The 12,297-nt window shown below is 39.2% G+C and overlaps 1 protein-coding gene across 2 annotated transcripts in view; it reads right to left on the bottom strand.

The window, feature by feature from the left end:
- Positions 1–2,238: 2,238 nt before the first annotated feature.
- Positions 2,239–12,297, bottom strand: part of ST7L (suppression of tumorigenicity 7 like) — a 64,751-nt gene continuing 54,692 nt past the window's right edge. For both annotated transcript variants that reach the window (XM_084755379.1, XM_084755380.1), the window contains exons 12-14: positions 10,676–10,826; positions 7,163–7,255; positions 2,239–2,857 (exon numbers count right to left, since the gene is read on the bottom strand). In XM_084755379.1, coding sequence (XP_084611505.1) covers positions 2,679–2,857; positions 7,163–7,255; positions 10,676–10,826 — 423 coding nt within the window. In that variant the 3' untranslated portion in view covers positions 2,239–2,678. The remainder of the gene's footprint in view (positions 2,858–7,162; positions 7,256–10,675; positions 10,827–12,297) is intronic.

Here is a 12,297-nt window from a genome sequence, read left to right as displayed (position 1 = left end):
CAGTAAGTATGCGGCTTTTAAAATACAGCAGGGCAGTGGCGGTGCACGTCTTTAATCCCAGTACTCAGGAGGCAGAGGCAGGCAGATCTCTGGCTTTGAGGCCAGCCTGGTCTACAGAGTGAGTTCTAGGACAATCAAGGCTTCACAGAGAAACCCTGTCTCAAAAATCCAAAAAAAAAAAAAAAAAAAAAAAAAAGGAGGAGGTGGAGGAGGAAAGAAAGGAAGGAAGAGAGAGAAAAAGAAAGAAGGAAGAAATCTAAAATACACGTATAAAAGCCACAGAGATAAAATGTGGCTGTAAAAGTTCACTGTTAGCACCTATACAAGTAAAATACAGTATATAAATGTTTATTGTCCAGCAAGTAGAATAATGATATATTATTAACTTTTGTCTAAAAAAAGAGAAATGTCTGCTTTAAAATATGTAATTCCTCATTCTCAAGCCTCTGCTGAGAGTACTAAGGAACTGCGCTATGTAACCTTAAGGCTCTCCTGGTGCCATTAGTGACCTCTTCAGCAAAGGCAGATGCTCTATGAACATTGATGGATAGAGGGTAGAGGACAGTCCGCATTCATTTCTGGCAGAACTTGGGGGAAGTCCACTGTCGGCGCTGCATCTCTGCTCCAGACTGCAGCTCCTTGCTGTCCTGCTCTATTCCTCCTCCTTCCTACTCCACTGCCTTGAGGAAAACCCAGGAGCCATCCCTCTCGCGGCGTGTCTGGGTCTTCTAAATACGTGGGTTAAGTGCCTTCCCCACGTCTTTTTCTTCTCCTCCTCCAGCTTGTAAGTGAATAGGATTCCCTTCTGGCTGTTTTTTTCCATGCCCCTGACGCAGTGAGGTCAGGTCAGTTTGAGAGGCACTCCTTCCCCATCAGCACCACTGCAGGCAACAGTAAAAGTCATCACTAAGCTTCCTTTCTACATTAAGAGGAAATGGAATAGTCAGTCTGCAACCCACACATCTATACTCCCTGAGAAGCAGTTGGAAGCCATTTGTCTTGGAGCCTGATTCAAAATCAAATTCATATTCAGACTCCTAGGCCTATAGCCAGTGGCACCTTAACACATTATACAGTTGACCTTCAAGGAAAAGAGGAAGCAGTGTTCAGAGCACTGATGCCATAAAAGATAACTAATCCATAACACACAAAATAAGCTGTTTTTTGGAGGGAGTTGTTTTGTTTTGAGTTTTGTTTTTGTTTTTCTGAGACAGGGTTTCTCAGGTATGTAGCCGTGGCTGTCCTGGAACTCACTCTGTAGAGAGATCTACCTGCCTCTGCCTCCCAAGTGGTGGGATTAAAGGCACACTACCACTGCCTGGCTCAAAATAAACTATTCTTATGGCAAGGAAACAAACTATGAGAAAAACAAGGAGTTATAATGGAATAAATAAGTATAGAAATATACATATAATATTTCTATTATTCACATAAATATAGAAAATATACTACTGAGTACACTGCCTCTTCTATGGCTCTCAGTACATGCTTTATGTTTGGGAATCTAACAAAGTCACCCTTTCTTTGGGGTTTTAACCTATTACCTGGTAAAGATGCTAGTGTGTAAAAGGGATATGCATTTTTATTTATTTGCTTATGTTTAATTTATTATTGTTATGTTTGCATGATGCAGGGGACATGGCATGTGTGTAAAAGTCAAAGGACAGCTTTGTAGACTTGGTTCTCTCCCACCTTTATATGGATCCTTACTTAGATTGCTTAGATTAGACTTAGCAACAAGTACTTTACCTCTTGAACTATCTTGCCAACCCACAAGACATGTACACATTTTAAAAAATAAAAATTATTAAGAGAAAGTTATTTTTGATGACATGAATTAATAATATTTATATAGAGGAATGAACATGGATACCATTTTAAATATCAGTTCTCAGTCAGGCTGTGATGGAGCACACCTTTAACCTCAGCACTTGGGAGGCAGAGGCAGGTGGATTCCTGAGTTCGAGGCCAGCCTGTCTACAGTGTGAGTTCCAGGACAGCCAGGACTATACAGAAACCCTATCTCAAAATAAATTAGATAGATAGATAGATAGATAGATAGGTAGATAGAAAGAAAGAAAAAAGAAAGAATACCAGTCCTCAGTCAGGAAATAGGGAAGCAGTTCAAAATTAAATAGTTCAAATTAAAATAAAGGCTGACACATAGTTTTATACTTAAGACCACAAAAAGTCAATAAAAGAATGCAGACACAAAAACTAGGAGAACCAAGAAGCACATTCCATACACAGGGCAAATGTCCCACCTGTGACTTTTATGTACTTATTCTCCACCACGGTTTTACTCTTGAGTTAAAATCAGTAAATATTTTGAACTCATGATTTCATTTAAATGGAAAAATAAAAAGGGTTGTTCACAAAATCAGTAGTTTTTAAATATCAAAGAAAATATACTAATGATAAAGACCAATCATATCATTCTTTAGTTGGTAAGGAATGCTGTATTAATCACCAGAAGAAATTACAAAGGCCAACTTTATAATGTTATAGCATTGTACTCTTAAACTTTTAAGCAACAGAAGTAAGTTCACATCACCAGAACTCATGTTTGAACATATTTATGGTAGAAGCTTTACAAATCAGTTCTTGCCGCTTCCAAGTGTCTTTCACAGCTCACGAGGGTTAGCACAGACAGGTCACAGATGCTTTCCTGCGGTGGTTCATAAATACTCCACACAAGTCCTTGAGATCATACTCACAGCTTTTGCAAAAATACCCATGACTTCAGGAAATTGGTGAGTGAGAAAGGCTATCATTGCTGTAGAAGAACAGAGTCCTGCTGTAAAGTGGATGAAAAAAGGAAGCTCCTTCTTTGGATAAACAGAAACATGATGAAAGGCTGCAAGGGAAAAGAGGTAAGACTGAGTTTTATTTCAGCATAAACCAGTATTAATATTTTAAAATTAATTTAGCTTTGAAAATTAAAAACATAATTAAAAATAATTAAAAAAAAAAAAAAGAACAAAGAGAAAGCTACTCAGCGTACTAACTGTGCTGGGGTTGGGGAACTGGATGGCACCGTGGGAAAAAACATGGACTAGAAAGTCATGCTGGGCTGGTTCTGAAAAAGAGCTTTGTCACTTATTAGCTGTGCACTAAACCCTGTAGAAGTTGCTATGGAGTTGTTATGATGAACAGTGTAAGCACTTAATAAATGTGAGTTGCTATTAATTCTTGTTCTTTGAAAGTTCAGCAAGTAGTGTAGAGATAAGGAGTGTCGTGTCTTGGGGGATTTCCCAGAGTCACTGCAGTTACTACTCTGTTCTATGTGCAACAGTTCACCCAGTGCTGTGAAAACAGAACTAAAATCCCAACTAGTAAATGAAGTTCTTTGATTTATTTTATCACATTTATATACCTATTTATTATTTTTCTAGTGCTTGAGAGTCTCATTACTAATTTTATTCAAGTACTTGGATAACAATAATCTGGAGCTAAGCCTTTTAGAGTGTCCAATGCACAGTAGGTGCTCAATAAATTTCTTTTTTAAACTGAGAGCTATGTGAAGACTTCATTAGTCAGAAAGTTGACTGCTAGGATACCAATCCAGGAATTCCTGATGTAATATCCTGTAGCAGTAAGGAATGACTAATTCCATGCTGAACCAAGGTCAGCTATAAATTTCACTTTTTAAAAAACATAACCATTAACAGAGAGGGTTATACCCCAGTTTCCTTCAATAGCTACAATATTTTATATATCTTATGCTATGCTCAGAAAGTATATAACAAAAGCTAAATTCATTTTAAAAATTCAGAAGATTTCCAGAGCCTTGAGCCACATAGCATTAGAAAGTGTTAATGTTGCTCTTTCAGCACCCAAAGAGCCAGCAATCCGTCTGCCCTATCCCTCATCCAAGAGAGGTGAACTTCTTCCAGAAAACAAAGAGAAACACACTCTGGTGTTTCAGAAGGCAGGGAATAAGACAGTAAAATTAATATTAGCTAAACCCTAAAGCACTTTATAGTTTTTAAAGTTCTCATTTAATTGTTGAAATAAGATAGATAGTATTATTTTCATGTTGTAAAGTAGAAGACTGTACAACTTTAGTAAGAAAACTTTCTAAAATATGAGACTTTTATGTTGTAGGAGAGACCTAATTATTTCTTTTTGGATTGCTTTCTGTAGATTCACTTGTCAGTCAATGTTTGGCTAATACATCAATATAATGGATGACTGACTAGTACAGAAACACTCCCTTGGAACGAAAGTTCAAATTTCATCACTGGCTTGTAAAGAAAAATTTATCAGGAGGCATAAAAGACGACAAAACAGCTATATGAACTAGGGGGAATAGTTCAAGTCTCAACTTATGAGTCTATAAGCAAATTCCAGAAAGCTGTAAGTCATATCAAGGCTAAAAGAGAATTAAAAACAAAAGCCATTAAGCACTCCTGGGTATTAGAACTCCACATTATTAAAAATGTCTTCATTCTACCACAGTCAGAAACAGAAAAATAAACGGTAAGAACATACAATATAATCAAATAAAACCCTCCAGCATATCCATCCATGTCTATGTCCTGGAGCTTGCGCCCTATATGGAGTTAAGACTTAATGAAGGCTCATCAAAAAGAAAGGAAGAAAAAAAAAAGCCTAACTGAGAGCTGGAAAGATGGTTCAATGGCTAAGAGCACCGGCTGCTCTTCCAAAGGACCCAGGTTCAATCCTCAGCACTCACAACCATCTGTCGCTCCAGTTCCAAGGGATCTGATGTCCCCTTCTCGTTTGTTCAGGTATCGGGTATGTATGAAGACACACATGCAGGCAAACACCCACACATAGTAAAAATAAATTTAAAATTTATTTTTCTATATTTAAAAAAGTCTGTCTAATCTTGCAGCTTCTGGTTCTGACATAAGAAATACTAATATGCAAAGTTGGCCTTCAATAATAAAATATAAGAGAAGGCATTCTTTTAGTATAAATGTATTTATTTTCCTGATACAATAAAAATTGTTATTTAATTGTGTTTTTTGAGACAAGGCCCTGTGATGTGTAGCCCAGGGTGGTTTCAAACTCACAGCCCTCACTCCCCAGCCTCCCAAGGGCCAGGATTACAGCACGTGCTACCATGCCTGGGTATAACACACTTGTATACTGATTGGCTTAAATATTTATTTCTTTGCCTTAAAATCTGTTTCTTTTAAAATGGAAAAAATAATATTTAACTGTGCCCTAGATAGGCAAATGCAATTTCTCTCCCTAATGACCTCCTAATTGCCAAAGAATCTTCTCAGTAATTAGCTTTCCTAGTGCGCAGCCCTCCTCCTCATAAGAAGCTCTCCCCTCTGGTTTCAAGGACACCTAGTTCTGGCCTCTGACTGCTCCTCCACTAAATCTGCTCCCACTTTCCTGCCATCGGCTCCTTAGAAAGTGTTGTGCCCTCTTGGCTCCACCCTAGGTTACTCCTCACACAACACAGTCCCCCTTGTAAAGGACCCCTCTGGCTACCTAGAAATGATGAGTCCTTGAGCTCTTTGTGAAATACAGAGAAAGAAACGCCAGGGCCCCTGGCGAGTCGTCTTGTTTCTGGTATACAGCTAGCTTGAGTAGGCATGACTACTGTGATAAAGCACAAGCTCTCAGAGAGCTTAGGGGCTGCCGAGAGGCGCAGTAAATGCTGTATACGCACGAGGCCCAGCACCCACACAAAACCCAAATGCCACAGGCCTGCCGTTCTAGAGCTAGACAGCCACAGTCAGGCAGATCTGTGCTGCTCCCTCAATCTGAGCTCCAGGTTTAGTAAAAGATGCTGTTGAAAAAAATAAGACGGGAGAGCGGGAGAGATGGCTCAGAGGTTAAGAGCACTGGCTGTTCTTCCAAAGGTCCTGAGTTCAATTCCCAGCAACCACATGGTGGCTCACAACCATCTACAATAAGATCTGGTGCCCTCTTCTGGCCTGCAGGTGTACATGCAGACAAAACACTGTAAATACAATAAACACATCTTAAAAAAAAAAAAGATGGAATGCCATTGAGGAAGACACACACACACACACACACACACACACACACACACACACACAGCAGCTGGAGAGATGGGTCAGCTGCTCTTACAGAGGGCCAGAGAGCCTCAGTTCACAGCAGCTACATCAAGCAGCTTATAAGTTCCTGTATCTCCAGCAACCTTTTCTAGTTTCTGTGGGCACCTGCATACATGTATGTATCTATAAACACATAAATAAAATAAAATGAAAAAATAAAACTTTAACATTAAAACACACACACAACTATGCTTTGTGTCCTTTTAGGAATCCATGTGTTGGAAATTTAGTGCTTCATGGCAGCAACAATATGAAGTGGAACCTATGAAGTGCGCCTACCTGGGCGCAGTGGCGCAGGACTGTAATCCCACTACTTGGTGAAGCAAAGCAGGTGGATCTCTCTGTGAGTTCAAGGCCAGCCTGGTCTACAAAGGGAGTCCAGGACAGTCAAGACTATATAGAAAAACCCTGTGTCAAAAAACCAAAGGGGGGAGACCTAATAGGAGGTCCTTGGTTGGTCAGAAGAGACTGTGGGAAGCAAGGCTACTTTTCTTTCTTTCTAGCCTTCCTTCTTACTGATTCAAGATAGAGTCACTTGCTTATTTGCACACATGCTCCTGCCTTTGCTATCCACTCTCACCCTACTGAGAGCCTGAGCTTCACCCTGTATATTCTGAATCCCAAAACCCAAGCTCAATAATCTTTCTTCACAAACCCTTTGTCATGTATTTCATTATAATACCAAAAAGGCGACTGCCTGTAATCCCAGCATTCAGAGGCAGGTGGATCTCTATGAGTTCAAGGCCTCCCTGAGTTCTAGACCAGGGATACAGAGTGAGACCCTGTCGCAAAAAAAACAAAACAAGCTGGGAGTGGTGGCACACACCTTTAATCCCAGCACTCGGGAGGCAGAGGCATGTGGATCTCTGTGAGTTTGAGGCCAGCCTGGTCTACAAAGTGAGTTCAGGACAGCCAAGGCTACGCAAAGAAACCCTGTCTTGAAAAAACCAAAAAAACAAAACAAATGCAAAAAACAAAAGCAAACACACACACACACAAGGAAACTAACAAACAGAAAGGTGACTAACACAGAAACCAATCTAAAAGCAATCCAAATAATTACTTGTAAGTTGAAGAATATGGCAATATTTACTTACTAGGCAAAAGCTCTCTATCAGCGGTCTCTGTGCAGCTGGGATAAGGGTAAAATAGATGTCCTTTCTCTAATGGGTATGGAATCATTCTAAAAGCTGAGGAGAAAAAAACATTGGCATTCAATTTTACCTCATTTACCATCTATGCTATAAACCAAACCTACTCTGCAGACATACTTTTATCCTTTGTTCTCACAGTGTTTTATCGTCTTTCCTGGAGAGGTGTTTTAGATGACAACAGTGAGTGTTCTAGGACTAGTAGAAGACAGCACTGGCTGGGTCTTTCCTTGCCTCTGTCTCTTCGTAATAGTCACGGACTTAACTCTACAAGGATAAACCCTGCTTCCTATAGGAATCTTCAAAAAATTTGCACTGCGTATAATTGTTGTGGATCTGAAGCTAAAACAGTTCATGCTGGCTTATCACTCGACTTATGAGGCTCTCTAAGGTCTTCTGCAAGAACGCAGACCTACACCCATACACATAAAACAAACAAAACTTAAAAAAAAAAGAAAGAATATTCAAATCTGATTCAGGGATCATGAAAGTCATTAGTCCAGTGCTAATACAAAAAAAACATTCATCAAGATGCATGAAATGCAGCATAGTTATAACTTGGTGAAAACCCCTCAAGGACCAGGCAGAACAGCAGGCAGTAGAGACACAAATGAAATGATAAGAGGGTCCCTGGCTTTGAGGACCTTTCAATCAACTGGAAGAAGCCCAACTACTCAAAGGCATTCAACTCTTCAACTGCATAATTTGAATTTGATTGAGTTCTTACTGTCAACATCAAGCACAGTATGTCTGTTGTTAATAAGTGGTTAATACAGAGATTCCAAACTCTTGGTTCATGGATAATAATGTCCTTGTGTCTTATTGATGGTGGTGGTGGTGGTGGTGGTGGACACTGAATGCAGGGCCTCAAGCACACTAAGGTTTTGCTCTATCATGGGCCTTAGTAAGTATGACTTAGTGGGTTCAAACAACTTTAAAAACCTATGTTCCAAGAACTCAGAAATATTAAAAAAAAAATACAGAATACAAAATCCAAAACCACATAAACTAAAATTTTTTATTCTTCATTTAAAACTAAACATACTTTCAACAGGTTTTGGTGGTTTGAACCTATAGTGTCAACTACTCAGGAGGCTAAGGTAGGAAGACTGCACAAGCTCAAGTCCAGTGCTGGCTTGGATGAGACCCATATCAAAACAAAACAAAACAAAACATTTCTTACTAATGAAATATATTTAGGAACCCTTTGGACCCTGTGCAATTTCTTAGCCTTGGGCCTGGATCAGAAACCATCATCTTCATTTCCTGCTCCACACTGTCATAGTCCTTTTAGTCACAGCAGCTAATGAGACAAAACTACAGAATTGTGAAGACACTGAATAGCGATGGGCCTGATGCTGAAACTGAGCTCCTCAAGTTAACAGTTTGCATGGCATCTAACAGACGCAGAGTGCTTACATTAAAAATACAAATAGACTTCTAGGAGAGCGATCAAACAGTCTCCTGGGAGTGGCCTTTGGTGGTCTACCTCTGGGAGCTATTCTTGTCCGCTGGAGTGGTAAAGAGGAAAGAGCGGGTAAAGGAGAGGTTCTTTGCTAGCATTTCACATAGAACATGGTTTTCAATTGTGACCATAGGTTTATATGTGCAGTTTTCATAATGTACTTGGATGACAATGTATGGTGAAAAGAAGAGTGCAGCTATAAACTAGCTAGCTTGATTGCCTGTTATAATGCAAAGAAACATCTTTTTAGACATAGAATGATGTTCTAGATCAGCCAGTGAGATTCTGTCTCAAAGAAAAGAAAAGGAAGAGGAAAATGAAGGGAGGACAGGGTAGCAGCTACCAAGGAAGTGTTAGGCCAGCCAAACTGAGACTCTGTCTCAAAAGAAAAAACATAAAGCAAAGCACAACCCAAACAAAAAAATAGCAAAATACTGACATTGTCAATATCATGCTAAATAAAACACAAGTAAAATCCAAAAGGATAATTACTGTGCAACTGCACTATATAAAGTCAGAATGCAGAACACTGCAAGTGCTAGGGAGATGCAAATGAAGAGTACTATGTGTATAGAATTCTAGTCTGGAGAGATGAAAGGTTCTGGAGATGAACGCTGATGGTACGTGGTCGGCAATACTGAACTGGACACAGAGCAGCTACAGTGGTAAATTTTATGTAGTGGATATTCTGCCACAATTACAGACTGAAGCTAGGCATGGGAGTAGAGGCTTACAGGTCTAGGACTTGGAAGGTGGAAGCAAGAACCAGAAATTTAAGGCCATCCTCAGCCTGAACCATGCAAGCCTGAAGCCCGCCTGAACCATATACGGCACTGAGGGAGAGGGAGAGAGAAAATGAGTAGAGTTGCTACCATGGCTGGTTTTTAGTGTCAACTTGACACAAACCAGAGTCACTTGGGAAGAGAGACCCTCAATTGAGGAACTGCCTCCATCAGACAGGCCAGCGGCACGTCTATAGTACACTGTCACATCCGCAAACTGATGTAGGAGGGCCTAGCCCACTGTGGGTGGTGTCATCCCGGGCAGGTGAATCTGTGCCGTGTAATAAAGCAAGCTGAGCAAGCCAGAGGAAGCCCAACAAGACGTCCCTCCTCCTGTGATTTCTGCAGGAAGCTCCTGCCTTGAGTTTCTGCTTTGGCGTCCCACAATGACGGACTGTAAGCTGTAAGATAACAGAAACCCTTTCCTCCTCAAGTTGCTATTGGCCACAGTCTCTATCACAGTGACAGAAATCAGAAGAGTTGCAGTAAGTTATTAGAAAAATAATTTTCTGTTATTCACATGTAAAAAAACACAATTTTTTATTTTTATTTTTAAATTTAAAAATTTTTTATGTGTATGAATGCTTTGCCTCAAGTATATGTGCATATCTGTGCGTGTCTCGTGTCACTGAAGATCAGAAGAGGACAACAGATCCCCGAGAACTGGACTTAGGGTGTTTGTGGATGCTGGGAGCCAAACCCAGGTCCTTTGCAAGAGCAACAAGTGCTTGCAGCCATCACCTTTGTTCCATAAACCAGACTCTGTGTGTGTGTGTGTGTGTGTGTGTGTGTGTGTGTGTGTGTGTTGGGGCACAGCTCAATAATATAGCACTGCTATTAGTATAATTAAGGTTTTGGCTTCAACCTCCCCCACCTCATCACAAAACTAAACAAACCAACCAATCAACTAAAAACAGTAACAAAATTTAAACACATTAAAAAAGCTTATATGCTAAAAGGCATACATTTTCATTTTTTCTCATTCCAAATATTTAACTTAGCAAAATACTCTAATAGTTCCTTATTCTGCTTTTCCTAAATGTGGCACCAATATACATTAAATTATTTCTTCTACAAAGTATAATGCCACAAAGATCATTTGAAACCAATTCAAGTCCTTCTGAAACTCACACAATCTCACTTTAGAAGCCTGCATGTGGATGCAATGAGCATTGAGAGAGAGCCGCACTGCCTCTGGCAAGGAATACTTACTGCCTTCCCATGTGCACTGCAAGAGATTCAGAGCACCTTCTATTCGTTTCCAGTGCTGCAGGTGAAAGAAAGCATAGGCAATTGCTTCACTATCTCCTCGCTTCAGAATGTGTTCCGGAGGTAAAATTAAACTTTTCATCTCTAGTAAGTACTGCAAAAACAACACATCCACATCAAGAAATTAAATTGTGTTAAAAGCAAACATCCACAAAACATTTACTCAAATGTTACAAATTGGTTTAAACTCATACACATTAAACTTGTGAAAATTACATGCAACTGAAAACCTGTTTAAAGCACTTGTATTTGCAAACCTCCAAAATGAGAATTTTCCTATAAGCAAAAACAAAGTGGCAAGCGGCTTGTGTGACCTTGTGTGCAAATACAAGTGGAAAGTTAATTGGAAGAAATAATGTGAGGGTAAATACTTTCCAAAAATAATTAAATATAAAATTATAAAATACAGTTTCTTGAAAATACTTTCTGTCATCATTCAATTGTTTTCTTTTATTTCTATTTTATGGGTGGAACACTTAACTATGGGAGAAGTCAATTGTTTAATATTCACTAAATATAAGACAATATACTCAAACACCAAAAACCTAAACCAACACCATAATGAGAAAAACAGATTTCTTGAGTAAATAATTACAATCAGACTGTGGAGGGGACCTTATAAAAGTATAAGCAATTGATATGTGAATAGGAAATACTAATTTTATCAAGTTTTAAAAGCAGCTTTGTTGAGATATAATTCACACAGCATACAATTAGATTATTTGAAATACAGAGTTCAATGGTTTTTTATTATATTCAAAAACATTAGCCAGGTGGTGGTGGTGCCAACCTGGTCTACAGAGGTAGTTCCAGGACAGCCAAGGCTACACAGAGAAACTCTGTCTCAAAAACAAAACAAAAAACAAAAAAACATGTGCATCTGTCACCATAGTCAATTTGACACATGCTCATTACCTCAGGGGGAACACTTGACTCTGTGATATTTTTCACACTGCCCCATTTTGTACCAAGCATTAACCTATTTAATATAATAAATAATAATTTTATATAATAATTAACCTATGACAATATAATATATATATGGAAATTTGTGACCAGCTTCTTACATTTAGCAGTCTGAGGTTCATGTAGGTCACAGCACCTATCAGTACCTCATTCCTCTTTAGCATCAAATAACATGCCATCATAAATACACCTCGATTACTTATCCAGCCATTAGCTATTAGACTTGTGTCCTTCCTGCTTTTTGACTTTTAGAAGTAATAATGCTGAGCTGGGAACATAGATCCGTTGGCAGAGCGCTTGCCTAGCAGGCATGGAGCCCTGGGCTTGACATCTAGCATAAACCAGATATGGTGGTGCATGCGCACCTGTAATCCTAAGACTCAGGAGGTAGAGGCAGAAAGATAAGAGTTCAAGTTCATCCTTGACTACACTGTGAGTGAGTTCAAGGTCAGGGTGGCATACATGAAAACCTGTCTCAAAAACAAAACACAAATCAGAAAAGCAAGCAAGCAGGAGACAAAAGCAAATGATAACATCAAGAAGTATTTAATATAAGCTTTGGTATAAATATGTCTCATTTTTCTTGAGTAAACATCTTG

The sequence above is a fragment of the Acomys minous genome (genome assembly GCF_964271855.1).
Source record: "Acomys minous genome assembly, chromosome: 14".
NCBI lineage: Eukaryota > Metazoa > Chordata > Mammalia > Rodentia > Muridae > Acomys > Acomys minous.
Note: the sequence above shows the minus strand (reverse complement) of the source record. Positions and strands in the feature narration are given on the sequence as shown.